The sequence below is a fragment of the Sabethes cyaneus genome, chromosome 2 (assembly GCF_943734655.1).
Source record: "Sabethes cyaneus chromosome 2, idSabCyanKW18_F2, whole genome shotgun sequence".
Taxonomy (NCBI): domain Eukaryota; kingdom Metazoa; phylum Arthropoda; class Insecta; order Diptera; family Culicidae; genus Sabethes; species Sabethes cyaneus.
In genome coordinates, this window is record NC_071354.1 from 45,253,719 (window position 1) to 45,271,013 (window position 17,295).

Consider the following 17,295-nt stretch of genomic DNA (forward strand, 5'->3'; position numbering starts at 1 on the left):
TTTTTTCATGAAAATACACTCAAAAGAGGGTATGAAATGGCGAGAGTTACCGGGAAGGAGCGTCAGCTATAGCTTTGGCTCTCTCAAGTCCCTACCTAGCGCCTCCTCGAACATCTAAGTCAATGGTGATGATAAGATGGCCGTACCAGAAAATGCTTCATGTACTTACTGGAGCAGCTAAGCTAGGAGGTGCGAACCTGAGCGTTGGTTCCCTTTAGGCGATGGGCGGCTCAAAAAGCGTCTGTCTCGGGACGAGCGGTTGAACATGAAACGCTGTATCCCGCAAGTTACACCTGAGATGGCAGACCCATCAGCGGGATGTTGGTATCGCGAACCCGGTACGGTAGTATATCGAAACCTTCATTTACTACGAACAACGAAAATGGAAATAGGCGACGGATAAATCGGCATAGGACACAGCAAAGAACAAGGAAACGAATAATGGATAACGATTGGAAAATTGGTACCAGAGCTCTCCATGAACCGATAAGAACTGGCTTGCTTGCTCGAGAGCTACACCGACTCGGAGTGGAGATCGCTGCTATTTAGGAAGTTCGATGGCCAAATGCCGGCGAAAGCGAGTTCCGCGCAGTAGACCCTATTGCAGACACTTCTTTCAAGTACCACATCTATTACAGTAGTGGTAGAAAGGCAGAATATGGCGGCAAAAGCAAGGAGTCATCCGGTGGAGGCTCATAGATGACTCATAGATGGCTCATAGATTGTTTTGAGAATTAATGACAAATTCTTGAACTACCCAATAAACCATAAATCGTATATTAATGTATGGAAGCTTATTAAACCGCACCCTAGATTATATTCAATCGTACAAAATGATGACAACTGGTTCACATACGACTTTCATCACAGAATTGTATAGCATTTTGCAACTAATCATGTTGAGTCGGATCTCATCGTAAATACACGTTTTTGCAAAAGTCCGCAAATCTCTTAGACCTTTACTTGCCGAGTTATCGCATATTCAAGCATCAAATTTCCAGAGCTTCACGAGCCCATGGGGTAAAATGGGGCAAGCGGATTTATGAAATTAGCGCTTCATCTTAAAGCTTAAGTCGATTAAGTCTATAAACTTGTATGGCCTCCGTTTGTCCCCAACCACCCATATGAGAGTACGGCAAGCATACGTTTTATGTGCTTCGAGTTCGTTAAATGCTCGATACACGTCCAGTTTTTTTATGTCCGTAGGTAGACACATGGTTTCTTCGGCAAAGTTATGTAGAATTTCAAGAAAATGCTCTATAATTCTGCATTCGATAGAGATAGAAATGTCATTTCTTTGCAAAATTGTTTATCTTTCTATTTTCTATAACATTGCCGAAGAAATGTCTATCTACGAACACAAAAAAAGTGGACGTGTATCGAGCCTTACGCGAACGCGAAACACATAAAACGTATGGTTGTCGTACTCTAATTTGGGTGATTGGGGACAAGCGGAACCCGTACAAGTTTATAGTACTCGACTTAAGCTTTAAGATGAAGTGCTGATTTCATAAATCCGCTTGCCCCATTTTACCCCATGGGCTCGTGAAGCTTTGAAAATTTAAAGCTTGAACACGCGCTAACTCGGCAAGTAAAGGTCCAAGAGATTTGCGATCTTCTGCACAAACGTGTATTTCGAGAGCTTCGATAATTGCATTCTTGTAAAAGCTTTTTGATACTTAGCTGATACCAGTTTTTAAAGAAGTTTCAAAGAATATGGCCTATAGTTCAGCACTCGATAAAGATAAAGAAATTTTATTTCTTCATCAAAGTTGCTTGTTTTTACAATATTTACAACTTTGCCGAAGAAACTATGTCTATATTTCCTAACACAAAAAAGTTATTTTTTCATTTAGCTACTTTTATTAGAAAATAAATTTAAAACATAATGCAAAGTTTGGTCCTCTACTATTTCTTTTATTATCGAGTAAAATATTAACGCTAATCTATTGATAATCGCGGGATTTCCGGTCTTCTCGCGAAAAATGTTCGTAGAGTGAAGTCGGTATGTTTAGTGTTAAAATCAATCCCTTTTATGTTTGCTACCTTTAAACTTAGGTCCTAGTGCTTTAGACTAAGAACTAGCTTTCGGCTATTAGATACCGGTATAACATAATGAAACAAGATCCAAGAATTTCAAAATAATTTTTCATGTAAATTTTTCTTTTCGCTTTTTACAGGTTTCATAGAAAAGATATTCCCGCGAAAAGTAAAAGAAACGATTCTAGTGTATACTTTTTAGAATTTTCAATTCAGTTCCAAAAGAAATAGAAGGGTGAAAAAAACCTAAAAATTCAAATGAATTTTAGAGCTCGAACGTTATAGAGAATACGAGAAAAAAACTGCCGAAATTTAAATCGAGGTGTGAGTTTTATGAAAATTAATATAAAATTGAAGTTCAGGGCGGGATCAAATTTAACATAATATAAAAATTCGGGTTCGGATCGGGCTTTGATTTGGCCGAAAAAAAAATCGGGTTCGGGTCGTGATCGGGCTTAGCGAAAAAAATAAATCCGGGATCGGGTCGGGTTCGGGTTTGACTGAAAATAAAATTTCGGGTTCGGGTCGGGCTCGGGTTTGACAGAAAATCAAAATTCGGGTTCGGGTTGGGTCCGGGTTTGACAGCAAAAAAAATTTTCGGGCCCGGGTCGGGTTCGGGCTTGGAAAATATGAAACCTGACCATCTCTAATGCTCACTGCGGCTACATGTCAGAACAGAGAAAGGTATGAAGAGACTAAAACGGTCCGAGTACCAAGCTGGTTTGCGTGAGGGTTGTTCCACGACGGTTCAAATGTTTACCCTGCGTCGGTTACTAGACAAGTTCCGGGAGCACAACTTGCAAACTCATCATCTGTTTGTAGACTTTAAGGCGGCATACGATTCAGTCGAACAAAATGATCTGTAGCGGAATATGGTTTTCCGTCGAAACTAATTACGTTGATTCGTGCGACGCTGGATGGACTAAATTTCATGCGCCAGAATAGCAAGTGAGACGTCCGCCGCTTTCGTGACGTCGGATGGACTGAAGCAGGGTGATACATCTACTATTCAATACAGTTGGATTTCGAATTTGGCATGGTTCGATTTTGGCATGCCTCGATTTTGGCAACAAAAGTATTGGTTTTTGGCAACACAAGATATTTCACTTCCAAAAATATGCTTAAATATCAATCAGTTTCTGCATACATACTTTAAATGACGAAAAAATGATGCCCTCCATATGTTCATGAAAAAAAATTAAGTGATTTAGAACAATAATATTTTTATTGCCGTAGGACTACGTCTTTCCGCAGGGTGTCAATAACTTATTTGCACGGGACGGATAGCTCTTGGCGGACTTTTTAAACATAAAATGGTTGCAATCGTTGATTAATGATATGTAGTCAATTTCTAAAACCTTTACATTAAATTTTTTCAAATTGAAAAAGGGTCTCGATTTTGGCAACATACGCGACACGCATTTGTTGCCAAATTCGAATTCCTACAGTAATACCTTGGAAGAGGCAATGCGAAAAGCAAACGTGGAGGGAAACGTTACAGTCATCATGAAATGGTTTTGCGGATGATGTCGATATCATTGGAATTAACCGTAGAGTAGTGGAAAAGGCCTTTAAGCCTTTTAAACGAGAAGCAGCGAGATTGGTTGCAGGCAGGGAATAGAAAATGAACAAAATGAAAAGCGGAGTGTGGCGCACACGCATGAACCAACGTACAATCTTGTACACATGGCCATAAGTCCCGACGAGAGTAGCCAAAACTATTTTCATCTGAGAATCAGGAAGAGAGCGAAGAGTTTGGGGCAGACTCCGCACCCGATGGATGTGCGCTGTCGAGAACGAGGCACGATCAGCTGGTGTTCGAGGGGATTGGAGAATGGCTGCACAGGACCGACAGTACTGGAGAACCATAATTCGCTCGGCGCAGGATCGATGACGGACCGTCTCCTATAAAGTAAACTACACTCAAATAAAACTCCGGTTTTGATTTTCATGCAAAAAAATTATCTGAAGAAAATCTAAGAAAAAGTCTAGTGTCTCTTTTTGGTTTTTCATATCTAACGCTCTAATCAAGGAATATTCGCGCAATAATTTTTATCGCAATTTTCCTGAATTCTTGTTTTTAAAAGTTGGCAGTTGATGGTTGGTTTTTCATGGTCAATTTAAAAAAAATTGTGTGTGTCTCTGAAGCCTGAAAAGCGAAGACCGTCTACAGACGGCTTTACCTGCTAGATGAGTTGTATAGACGGAGTTCCCCTAAAAATCACTTTCAGACACGGTTACCAATAGGATGTCTAGTGAATTTCAATGTGAGGAATTCTCGTACAATTTCATAACTATTATTTTGTGTGCTTTTGTTTCGGCTCTGTACATTTTCTTTGGGGCGAACCAACTACCGATTGAAAGCCCCATTAAAATAGTGAATAACTAAATAAATTGTACATTTTCTCGTTCCGTACAGGTTGAAATAATCGCAGACGTCGTAAGCCTGATAGATATCATGTGCTTAGTTGACTTGCGAGGATAGCATGGCTTTCAGAATGGTTTCCCATTAATAAGAACAAATTGCACTACGGAAGAAACGCTGTTGAAAAGTACCCAATGGGTATTTTCTCGTGAAATTTTTGGCAGAAGTAGTTTAGAGTGTATTGTTAACTCTGTATTTTTATGGTTGTCGGTTTTTCGAAAATTGGAACATGGCGAATTGATTTTGGGCAAGCACCTGGAAAATTCTAATCGGGACATCGGAAGACAAATCGGAATCGGGCAGTCAACGGTGAGTTACTACGAAACTCTGTGCATCCAATGGAAGGAGAAACGCGGTCAGAATGGATGTTCTATTAGTGATCAGGATCATAAGCGTGTCGTGGAAACGTTTAAGGAGAATCCCAATGCCTTTGGTCAGGTATGTGAGCAAAAAGTTGAATCTGTCCAAGTCTTTCGTTCAGAGAGTCAATGAACGGGAGGGACTGCATACGTACAAAGTGCAGAAGGCTCAAAATCGTGACGAACGGTAAAATACGGTGGGAAATTCACGGGCCCAGAAACTGTACGCCCAGATGGTGACGAAGCTTCATTGTCTCATCGTGGCTGATGAGACTAAACATCAAAGCGGACTTCCGGCAGCTTTTAGAGCTACTGTTCTTCATCGCCCAGCGTCAGTTTCATGTTCCAGAGGAAATAAGGAAGCAGAAACACAATCAATGACAATCGGAATGCGCCGTTCGTGACTACCGGGACTGTAAACGGGTCGATCTACCTTCCTCTGTTGAGGCAACACGAGAGCCCTAGGATCTTCTGATCGGATCTAGCTTCGTGCCACTGTTCAAAAGATGTCCTGGAGTGGTACGAAACCAACGGGGTTTCGTAACTAAGGACAAGGACCCCCAACGCACCGGAACTAAGGCCCATCGAAAAATACTGGGCTATTCTGAAGCAGGGACTACGGAAGCATCCCAAAGCCGGATGTGCAGAACCTTATGAGTGGAGTTAAGCGTATGGTGTAAGCAAACGGTAATGGTATTGAAGTTGAATGAAAATAAATATGCCAGAAGCTTACTAAAAGGTTATGGTTTATTGTCTAAAAGTTTGAAAAGGTCAATTAGGTAATTTTCTATTGCGTTTCTTCCATGGTGCAATTTGATGTGGGATACCTTTTACTATATCAACATCCTGAGAGAAAATCTGGAGGTTTCGTTGACCCAGACGGGCCTTGAAGTTCGTATTTGAGCAGGACAACGATGTGAAATATACTACCAAGAAGACCGAGTCTTTTCCCCAGTCTTGTCGGATCAAACCGCTAGTATGGCCTCCAAAAAATCCGGATCACAAGCCCATCGAGAATTTGTGGGTGATTCTCTATGCCAGGATTGATAGAAGTGCGTAGCAAAATAATCCCTATATTTATGTACCTAAATAACGTAAGTGTGACTTAAATGATTCACGTTATTTTTCCATGCCCGTGAACAAATCTTTATAAAAGTCTGAAACCCTTCAGGCCCTTCAGGTATTATAATTTTGAAAGTTGGTCTAAGAGTGAAGTGCATTTTCATAACCATTTCAAATTTTACTGCAGCCTTCACAGTGAAGTTATATTGACGTGCACCACGAGCACAACGATAGCATGCGATACGTAAAATACTTTTTAACATTAGTTCTGACATTCACAAAGCAACTTAATAGACATGTTTCGCGGACACGCCATGATTCCTTTCAGCGGCTTTATCGTTTATGTACACTTTTCGCAATTATCTCATCGATTTCTTATCATTGACTGTACAAGAAACACTGATCCACGCCACTTGTTGGTCTCTCGCCATAAATTTTAAAACGACTTAACTAACCATAAAGTATTTGCACCCATTCCGGACCGAGGATTTGTGCCATTGCAGCTACTGCTGCCCTGGACAGAAACAACGTAAAAACCAAACAAAAACAATTGCAACAACCGTTTCTCGGTTTCCACAGCGAATGCCACATTCTTCAAGAACACAAAAACGAACTTAAACGATTGTTCCAGCCAGCGAGCACGCGTTACATGAAAACCATTGCGAAACTGTTTCTACTTATTTTAACGCAGCACTTTACCGAGGAGGATCTGACCTTAAGCAGGTAGAGTGTTGTTCATATTGCCGCGGCATGAAACCCTACACATGCTATTATTGCTGGTATCCCGGCAGGCGTTTCAACCGTGTGTTTTCTTACATGCAAGGCTAGAGATTCAGGGCAGTTGTTTTTTTTTGCACACGACATTTCCTAATTACCGCTTTAGGGCGGCGCGACAATGTTGCCTAGTCATACTAAAGTACATCACGCCAGTACCTAATGAAACATTTCAAAAAGAAAGCAGCAAACCATCGCAATGGGGCGGGAAGCAAAAATTCAAATAATGACCTGCACGGTGTACGTCGGCTACAGTGTTTTAATTACATTGCAAAAACAAAATCTCACTTTTCAACTCTGTCTCTATGTAATCAACATTGGCACAGCAGTAACGCGGTGTTTTCGATTTCTCCTCAATCCGATCCACGGAGCACTTCTTCCGTACCACACCTTGGTATTCGAAATTTCGTTTAACAACGAACGACACACACAGTTCTTCGCTTCCATACCTTTTCGTTATCGATTTCGGTGGAACCGCCTTGGGTTGATTGTCATGGCGCACGGATTTTCGCCTCCGCTTGGAAGATGATTTCCGCTGAAACATGATGTAAACAGCAGTGGCCTTGGTTACAGAAAATCGACGACTTGCTTTCTTTTGGTCCCAGACAAAGGGAACTTTTTGCTGCGCTGATTGATGAACTGTGGGCAGATCCCAGCAACCTAAACCTCTTGCACGTTTTCAAGCTAAACTGACACTGAAGGCGTCGCTGTCTGGCTGACCGCAAGCAAACCCATGGCACTGACCATCAGGCAGGTACCAAGTCGATCAGCTGCTTCGAAGAAATAAGCAAAGCGAAAATGCCAAACTTATACATAAAAACCTATTTGCTAGTGTTGTTGTGAAAACTCGCAACGTGCAATCGGCCGATCGGAGCGGAGTGCGGAAACGCGATCACGTGTTTGTTCCAAGCGTTGTTGGTTGTTGCGATGAACCAAATCCAAACCAATGCAACATTGCGGTACTATGTGTGAAGCAGCCGCCGAAAGCCACCATGTGCGTGTGTCTTGCAATGGACTTGCTTACGGTCCACAACACGCTAGAGCAGTATACCGAATGCGAGTGCCAAAACAAACACTCGCTGCACCGGTTGATCATGAAATTGGCCTTGCCAGCGTTGAAAGAGATTTCGTAGGCTGCTCGCACTTACAGGAAATCTCGTGCCGAACTGTCAACGCGTGAGTGTTGACAAAAGCAAAAATACTTCCCTTTCTTTTTTTCTCACGCAAAACCCTGAACAATATCAGCAACGCTGGCAAGGCCAATACAGTGCGGATCGAACGTATGAGGCACATACCGATGGTACATAGTATACAGTGGGAGAGTCTATGCGTTTGATTTGGTCAAAAATTTGGGCTTTTGGTCAACAACTGTAAGAAATTTATTAGCAATCCAAAAAAATATTTAAGAAAGAAAGCGAAAGAATCAAAGAATTTTTTCCAAACTTTCTTTGGAATTTTGCACCCCCATGAGAAATTTAGAATATAACTTTTTCCAGATATTTTCAGGATAGCTAATAAAATGTAGGGGAGTGTCGTCGTGGTTGGGCCACGCTTTGGAATTTACCCATAACTTTCGTTTCAAAAGGAATTTTGGAAATCTAAATATATCGTTGCAAAGATCTAATCCGGGGGGGTCTAATAAGAGGGGGGGGGGTTTAACAGGGGCATACATATTCCTTGACATAAGAGAATCAGCACTGAAGGGATGACACGAAGAGAAGGGATGATGGGGGTTCATAACAGGGGGGAGGCCATAACTGTGAAACCGGGAGACGGTTCTTCGTCAAACTTGGCACACATGTTCCTTGGCATAAGGGAATCAGAACTCAGGGGATTGACAAAAGAGGGGGTAGGTCATAACAGGAGGGGGGTTCGTAACAGGGGGAGCCACAACTCCGAAATACCTGGACAATTCTTCATCAAACTTGGCACAAATGTTCCTTGACATTAGGGAATCAGCACTGGGAAGCACCGAAAGGAAGGAATCCTTAACAAGGGGGAGCAATCTAAATAAGTAAAAGGGGTTACGTTTCTCTTGCATTTAAACCGATTGCAGTTGTGCAACTGACTTTGAGAAAAGAGGGGGGTTCCACCGAGGAGGAATATTTGGTAAAGTTTCGTTTGCATTATAGTGATTTTCATTGAGCAAACCGATGCATATTTAACTACGTGACAAAAGGGAGAGCTGACACTGGGAAGGAACTGACATGTAGGTGGACGAGGAACGAGAGTATGAATGTATGTTCCGCCATAGCTCCGACACTTCTGGACTGTTCTTCATCAAACGTCATTTGTCATATTTACATAACACATATTTTTTGGCATGATTCTTTTATGCCGGGGGGTTGACAAAAGAGGGAGACGGGCTCTTACAAGGGGAGATAAATGTTCAAATCCGTAAAGAAGTGCGTTTCTCTTGCATTTGGAACGATAGCAGTTGTACAAGTTGTATTATTTCTGAAAGGGGAATAGGGTAGTCATTAAAAAGGGGGAGGTTCAAAGCCGTAAAAAAGGCTTTGTGTCGATTTGTAGGGATTACCGAGAAGAAGACAGATTTACAAGTGTTTGGGGGATAATGTGAGAGGAACTGACAAACGGAGTAGACATATTCAAATAAAAAAAGGGTTTTGTTTCTTGCATTATGAGAGTTTTCGTTACAATAACAAATGTACAAGTGACTGAGTGACAAAGGGGCCCGAGTGAGATTATTATTATTATTATTTATTATATATAATTCATCTGACCTTAAAATTGTCTACATGAATAAAATCTTATTCTAAATAAGCTCTACGCAATCTCTGTGCAAACAAGTGTGACGGTAAACCAAAGTCAAAAAGTTCCTCTACATTAGAAAAGGTCCTGATACATTCAGTTATCGGTTCGCTATATCCGAACGCCGTCCGATGAAACTGCGTTTGAACTAGTCCAGTTGATCGCAACGGTCGTTGTGATGCGCGAAAATTAATCATGGAAAGCAAGTTTGGAGAGTCGATTTCGCCATTGATAGTTTTTGCTACGAATATTGCTTGTTGCATCTTGCGTCGGTGTTCAAGGGTGTCCAAGTCGAGTAAACGGCACCTATCTACGTAAGCAGGTAAGATATCCGGATGTTCCCAGGGCAAGTGTCGCAATGCTAGTCGGATAAATCTCCGTTGCACACGTTCAATCCGAAGATTCCATGTTAGCTGTTTAGGAAACCAAACAAGACTACAATTCTCCAGTAGTGGACGTACTAGGGCGCAGTACAATGATTTAAGACAGTGTGGATCCTTAAAGTTCCGACCAATTTTAAAGATGAAACCAAGCTGTCGAGATGCTTTGGAGATAATCAACTCACGATGTAGATTAAACGTCAGTTTGGTGTCCAGCAAGACGCCGAGGTCACTAACTCGGTCCACTCTGCGTAACTCAACACCATCGATAGTGTAACCAAAGGTGATCGGGTTTTTGATGCGGTAAAAACTCATCACTTCACATTTAGCTATGCTTACAATGAGCCAGTTCCGTTTACACCAGTCAGTGAATAAATCAAGCAAATCTTGCAAGCGGCGGCAGTCGTCTATATTTCCTATCGATGCAAACAATTTCAGGTCATCGGCGTACACTAACTTGCAGCCAACTCCCAGCAACAACGCAATATCGTTGAAGAATAGCAAGAAAAGTAGAGGTCCCATGTTACTTCCTTGAGGGACTCCAGACTTATTGGTAAACACCGATGAAACACTACTACCCAGTTTCACACGAAGTACCCTACCACTGAGGTATGAGTTCAGCCATTCAACCATCTGTTGAGAGGCACCAAGTCGAGACAGTTTTCGTAATAGTATTGCATGGTCAATTCGATCGAAAGCTGCTTTCAAGTCAGTGTAGATAACATCAACCTGCTTCTTGTCCTCCAAATGCGAGATACACATCGATGTAAACTCCAGCAAATTAGTGCAAACAGATCTACCAGGCATGAAACCGTGCTGCACCGTTGAAATATAGTTCTTAGTGCGGGACAGTATTACACCACTCACAATTATCTCAAACAGTTTAGAAGCTGCAGAAAGGCTAGTGATTCCTCGATAATTCCTTACGTTGAGACGGTCGCCGGTTTTAAATACTGGAAACATAAACGATTCCTTCCAAACTTCGGGAAATCTTCCTTGTGCGAATGACTTATTGAATATGAAGCATAAAGGATTGGCCAACACCGCTATGCAACGGCTCAAAACTACAGCTGGAATCCCATCAGGTCCCGCAGATCGGGCAATCAGCTAGTAAAGTTTAAAATATGTGTTAGACTTAGGATAAAACCTAAGTCCAAAAGATTATTGAATACAGTCGATAACCACGTCAAATGTTTGAAATATGAATATTTACTCTGCGATGCTTGGTGCCTGAGATATGAAGGAGATATGATATTTTGAAGGAAATAAAATATTCAGGAAAATCAAGCTTTCCGGTCAGCACTTAAAGCAACGCAAAGCCTAGATGCTACATTCCGTTATCGAAACGTGATCTTCTATTTTTTGTATGGCAGACTTCGCAGCGAGTTGTTAAAGTACAGAACAATGGCGGCGCTAGTGCTACGATTCTTATTGTCTCTAACAGCCTAACAGCCAAATGGATGGATCGGCATCGACTCTCGTAACTCAGCAATCGGAACGGATCTCGTGTAATTTATTCGGATGCCAGACAATGGAACCGTATTCGAGAGTCAATCGAATGAGTGAGCAGTACAATGCCTTGCGACAATATACGTTGGCGAAGGCTTTAGCGATGCGGGAGACTAAACCTGAAGTTATGGATGTTTTGTCCACAATGTTGAAAATATGCCGCCTAAATGATAGCTGACTGGTCGTCACGATAGTTTCAGTACCATATGGAGCTTGTGGCTAAAAATCGCAGGTTGACGAATTTGTGCGAAAGGACTATCGGAGCATTTTTCAGGATTCAGGAGCATGAGTGCAAGTTGCACCAATTCATGAAGTATCAAGCTCTCGTTTAAGTTTGATTGCAACGACCGTGGGGCGAATCCCACGAGATCGTCGGCGTAGGATAAACGAGGGGACTCAAAAACGTATTTGACATGATTGAAGTACAGAGGGAAGATTAGCGGTCCCAAATGGCTGCCTCGTGAGATCCCAGAAGAGGCCAGAAGCGCATTCGATTGAAAACCTTCAACCGTCACAATCAGTTTACGACCTGTGATACCGAGTCTTTCCAATTTAGCAACTGCAGTAGCATGATTGATTTTGTCGAATATTTTTGGTAGACTTAAAAGAAATTATTTGACGAATTGGTAAAATTGAGGGCAACAATTAAAAATAAATCAAAATCTATATATATAAAAGTGAGCGTGAGTATGTTTGTTTGTATGTTCTACCATAACTCCAGAACGCCTTGACTGATCTCTACCAAACTTGGCACACATGTTCCTTGACATAAGAGATTCAGCACTGAGGAGTTTTAATTTTAATTTTATTTAACACCGCTTGAAGGCTTGAAGACATGAGTTTAATGCGTTGTTCTGGCCAAAGTGCGTCCGGTGGAAAGGTATTGCAAGTAACTGCGTATCACGAAACCGACGAGGAGATACGTTGATTGGCACCTGTTCTAATAATGCTGGACAGTCAATGTTTCCCTGCATTAGGTCAGAAACGAATATTCTTTGTTGATTGGTTCGCCTACCCGACAGTAGATCGTGTTTGATCAACTGACACCGAGCTTGATAATGAGGAAGATTGATCGTATCGTTCCAGGCCAAATTGCGCAGTGCAAAACGTAATTTTTTTTCTGTACTCGTTCGATTACAAGGGTTTGCGTAACCTGATGCGGGCACCAAACGACAGACGCGTACTCCAAGATGCTACGCACCAACGCGCAATACAACGTTTTGAGTGCGTAAATGTCGCTAAAGCTGGAAGCATGACGACGAATGAATCCAAGTGGGGTGAATGCCTTCGCGGTGATAATTCCGATGTGCTCGTTGAATCTGACTTTCGAGTCAATTGTGACGCCTAAGTCGCATATTGAATAAATGCGATCTACAATGTCTAACCCCAAGGAGTATTGATGGTGTAGTTGTAGAGCATTATTGCTTCGAATAAAGGTTACTACTTTGCATTTCTTGTAGTTGACGCGCATGCCATCGCTGTCGCACCAAATTAATAGTTTGTTTAAGTCCTCTTGCAGTGCCACGCAGTCCGAAACCGACAGTATTGTTCGAAAAATTTTCAAATCATCGGCGAACGAAAGTACAGGAGATGACATAGATGTACCCAGGTCGTTTACGAAAATGACGAACAGTAGTGGCCCAAGTACGCTTCCTTGGGGTACGCCGGAGGGAATGAGAAACGTTCGAGAGCGAGCAGAATTCACTACCACGTATGCCGTGCGGTCCGTCAGATATGACCTGAGCCATTCTGTAATCCAATCCGGTAGACCCATTTGCTTCTACTTGGCGATAACCAGATGTGTGGAACAGTATCAAAAGCTTTTGCAAAGGCGATGACATTGTTTCTGGATATTTGAAAAGTGGGGAGATTGAAGTCGTATGCTTGTATATGGGCAAAACAGTTGACATTCTGCACTGGCGCTATACACGGTTTCGAAGAACGATGCGAAGAGTTCAGCAGCGTCCCTGCTTGTGCAAGCGTCGGTGCCATCGTAGTGTACGAGATTAGGAATGCAGTCGCTCTTTTTCAGCTTCCTGATATAATCCCAGAAACGTGCAGGGTTTTGTTTGACTCTGGACTGGATGCTTGAGATGTAGTTGTCGTAAGTTGTTTTTAATGTTTCTTGATAAGTCGATTCAGTCTGGCGAAGGGATGATCGATCCGTTTCTGACTTGGAGAAAAAGAATCGAGAGTTAACAAAAACGAGGAAAGCAGGTTCCCTGATAGGGGGTATGGTCCCTAATAGGGTGGGCGGGCATCACTCCGACACGCCTTGACCGTTCTTTATCAAACTTGGCACACATGTTCCTTGACATCAGGGAATTAGCACGGGGGTTGACATAGGAGGGAGGGGAACTAATACAGGGGGGACCATAACCCCGAAATAAAAGTGGGAAGGGGTTCGTAACAGGGGGGAGGCCATAACTCCGAGATGGCCGGACGGTTATTCATCAAACTTGGCACAATTGTTCCTTGACGTAAGCACTGGGGCGTTAACAAAAATGAGGGAGGGAGGTTCCCTGATAGGGGGGAGGATCCCTAATAGGGGGGGAGGCAGAACTCCGAAACGCCTTGACCGTTCTTTATCAAACTTGGCACACATGTCCCTTAACATGAGGGATTCAGCACCGGGGGTTGACAAAGTGGGATGGGACTAATAGAGGGTGGGGGGAGACGATAACTCCGAAACACCTTGACTGTTCTTTATCAACTTCTCATACATGTTCCTTGATATAAGGGAATCAGAACTGAAGGGGTTGATAAAAGAAGGGGTAACAGGGGAAGACTCCGAAATGTTTGGACGGTTCTTCCTTAAGTCACGGTGGGACAAAAGAGGGAGCTGATGACCAGAGGTTGCTGACAGGAAGGGGGTATTAACGCCCACATGACTGTAACAATTTATCCGTACAACAGAAAAAATCAAAACACGAAACACTAAACGGCAATGCTCGCAGCTGTAAAGTACAATGACAAAACATAAATAACAAATAACAAGTAACAATAACAACAAATAACAAATAGAATAAATATATTTGTTTCTCTTTCTTTATAGGGTTTTATAGGGATTTCCGTAAAGAAAACAAATGTGTAAGTGGCCAGGTAGACAAAAGAGGGGGAGCTGACAAATGGGGAGGAACGTCCAAAAGAGTAACAAGCGTTATATTTTTGCATTATAGTGAGTTTCATTGAAAATTATCCACTGCGCAACTCATAAATGAAATGCTCTTTCTTAGTTGCCGGGTCGATTTTGATATTACTGGAAGAAAATACACAGAAATCATAAAGTTTTAGTTAGTTTTAAAGACCCAGTTAACTGAAAAACATGCCTGTTTACAGCATTCTGGCAACAGTTCTAGCGCGGTGTTTCCTTTAGACCGCGTTTAACTTTGGGTAAAGCACCCAATATAAGCATTTCGGTTACAATAATTGATGTACAAGTGGCTGTGAGACGAAGTCGCCCCGAGTGAGATCGGGTACACAACTAGTTAAAAATAAATTAGAAATCAGAAAAATTGCACTTTCGCCAACGAATAATCATATGGATTCGAATCCGGTTATAATTGACTCCGATTATAGCTTGGTTCCAAAGATATAAATTTTGAGTGCCACAGAGAACACAGAGATAAAAAATAATACCAAAATGGCACAAAAAATATCACAAAATGAATGCAGAGATGACAAACATATTGTAAAAATATCACAAAAATGACACGAAAGTGTATTACTCGTCCTTTCCCAACAAACACCGAAGCTGAATTAAAATGCTACTGATTTGGTTACAGCTGATTTAACTCTGAATACACGTGGTAGACGCTGAATAAATTTAAGCAAAGATCTCTGTATTCTATAAGTGATTGAGCAGCCAACGAATGCGTTGTAAATCAGCTGATTCACATAATAGTGTCACAAGCAAATCGAGCGCATCTTCAACCTCACCACAACCCGTCAATATTCTCAATAATTGTGCTATACTAGCTGAATAAGCGATTTGTCATCTTAATAAACAGCCCTCCCACGAAACATTTATGCGCTGATTAAATATTTTAAATATTTTAAAATTTATGTAAACAATTCTACAATACTTATTCAGCTGAAATTTGAGAACTTATACAACCGATTTCGCTTGAGGTATAAAAAACACTTGTTAAGCAATTATATTGCCCTTTATATAACCTCGGAGCGCCTTGTTTCCAGCTTTGCGTAAATTGGTTATTTAAAAACGCGCAAAACCTCTATTAAGTTCCATGGCAGCTTCGAAAGCAGCTATTAGCAAGTCCGATGCTTGATAAAATCACCAAATTTACATGTTGAAGAGCTGAAAAAAAGGTTTTTATTTCTAAAACTAAACCATAGGTAGAATAAATTCAGCTATAAAAGCGTTTGATCAGCCTGAAATTGTTACTTGGGTAGCGGCTTTTAAAGCTGCAATGGAGCTTAATAGAGGCTTTTGCGTGTTTTTAAATAACCAATTTGCGCAATGCTATCAATTCTATTTTTAGAACGAGAAATAGTTTTGCAATGCTCTTTCAGTCGCTTAATCAACGTCTCATCAACCTTTATGCAGCCAAAAAATAATCTATTTTTGAATTTCAAAAATGGAACGCATCATATTTATTTTGCTTTGGCGTCATAAGCTATATTTTAAATTTCGAATAACTTGAATTCGTATATGCAAGTTAATTAAAAATGCATGTCGTCATCTTTCGGGAACAGCAGGAGTAATTGCTGTTTACGAATTGGTTTAAGGCGATCCAAGCTGCATAAAGTAAGCACTGAAATGGTGTTTGACCAGGCGATTTTTAGGCTACTTTAAGTTTTTCCAAACCAGCTTTCCTCCAAAGCTGATAAACAAGCTTAATAGCGCATTTTTCTGCTAAACAGCCATAAACATAGAACCGTTTTACGGTTGCTTGAAGGTGTTAAGGTGGCTTTATAAACCAGTAGGTGCTTTCATTAGGCTCACAGCTTTCAAACTACTTTAAAGCTGCTTAAGGGTGTTTAAGTGGCTTAACAAACTAATACTAAGCTTTCATTCGGTTCACAGCACACATACTGTCAGATCATAGAGTTTAGCAATTCGACTGGCAGCAAAAATATATGCCAGTTATCGACTGCTTCAAGTGTAAAGATATTTCACTGTCTGTTCTGCAGATGCAGATAGGGCGGCTCATACGATGAGTGCTTATGGATCAGAAGAATGGCGGTTCAATTCTCGAAAGATGACGACATGCAATTTTAATTAGCTTGTACATACGAATTCAAGTTATTCAAAATTTAAAGCGTAGCATACGACGCCAAAGCAAAATAAATATGACGCGTTCTATTCTTTTTTAAATTTAAAAATATATTATTTTTTGGCTGCATAAAGGTTGATAAGACGTTGATTAAGAGACTGAAAAAATATTGCAAAACTATTTCTCGTTCTAAAAATAGAATTGACAGAATTGCGCAAATTGATTATTTAAAAATACGCAAAAGCCACTATTAAGCTCCATTGCAGCTTTGAAAGCAGCTACCCAAGTAACAATTCCAGGCTGATCAAACGTTTTTTAGCTGAATTTATTTAACTTGTGGCTGAACTATGGTTTAGTATTAGAAATAAAAACCTTTTTTCAACTCTTAAACATCTAAGTCAAGCTTCGTGCTTGCTAATGGCTGCTTTGAAGCTGTAGTGTAGCTCAATAGAGGCTTTTGCGCGTTTTTAAATAACCAATTTGCGCAAAGCTGAAAACAAGGCGCACAGAGGCGATATAACTGCTTAACAAGTGTTTTTCCGACTCGAATAAAATAGGTTGTATAAGTTCTCCAATTTTGGCTGAATAAGTATTGTGCAGTTGTTTATATAAATTTTATTCGTTGGATATTCAGCTATGGCTGACTAATTTTGGCTGCTAAAATGTTTATTCAGCGCAAAACGTTTCTTGGGTTAATAACAATTTGGCTTTGCATTAGTTATTACTCCGTTGATTCG

At 41.1% G+C, this 17,295-nt stretch overlaps 1 protein-coding gene across 11 annotated transcripts in view; it reads right to left on the minus strand.

The window, feature by feature from the left end:
- The window catches only part of LOC128733451 (phosphatidylinositol 4,5-bisphosphate 5-phosphatase A-like), a 56,592-nt gene that overhangs the window by 16,932 nt on the left and 22,365 nt on the right, over positions 1-17,295 (minus strand). For 2 of the 11 annotated variants that reach the window (XM_053827044.1, XM_053827034.1), the window contains exon 1: positions 7,110-7,204. The exons of the other annotated variants lie outside the window; for them this stretch is intronic. In XM_053827044.1, the coding sequence (XP_053683019.1) occupies positions 7,110-7,204 (95 nt within the window). Of the gene's footprint in view, positions 1-7,109; positions 7,205-17,295 lie in introns of those variants that run through there. 11 annotated transcript variants of the gene reach the window in all.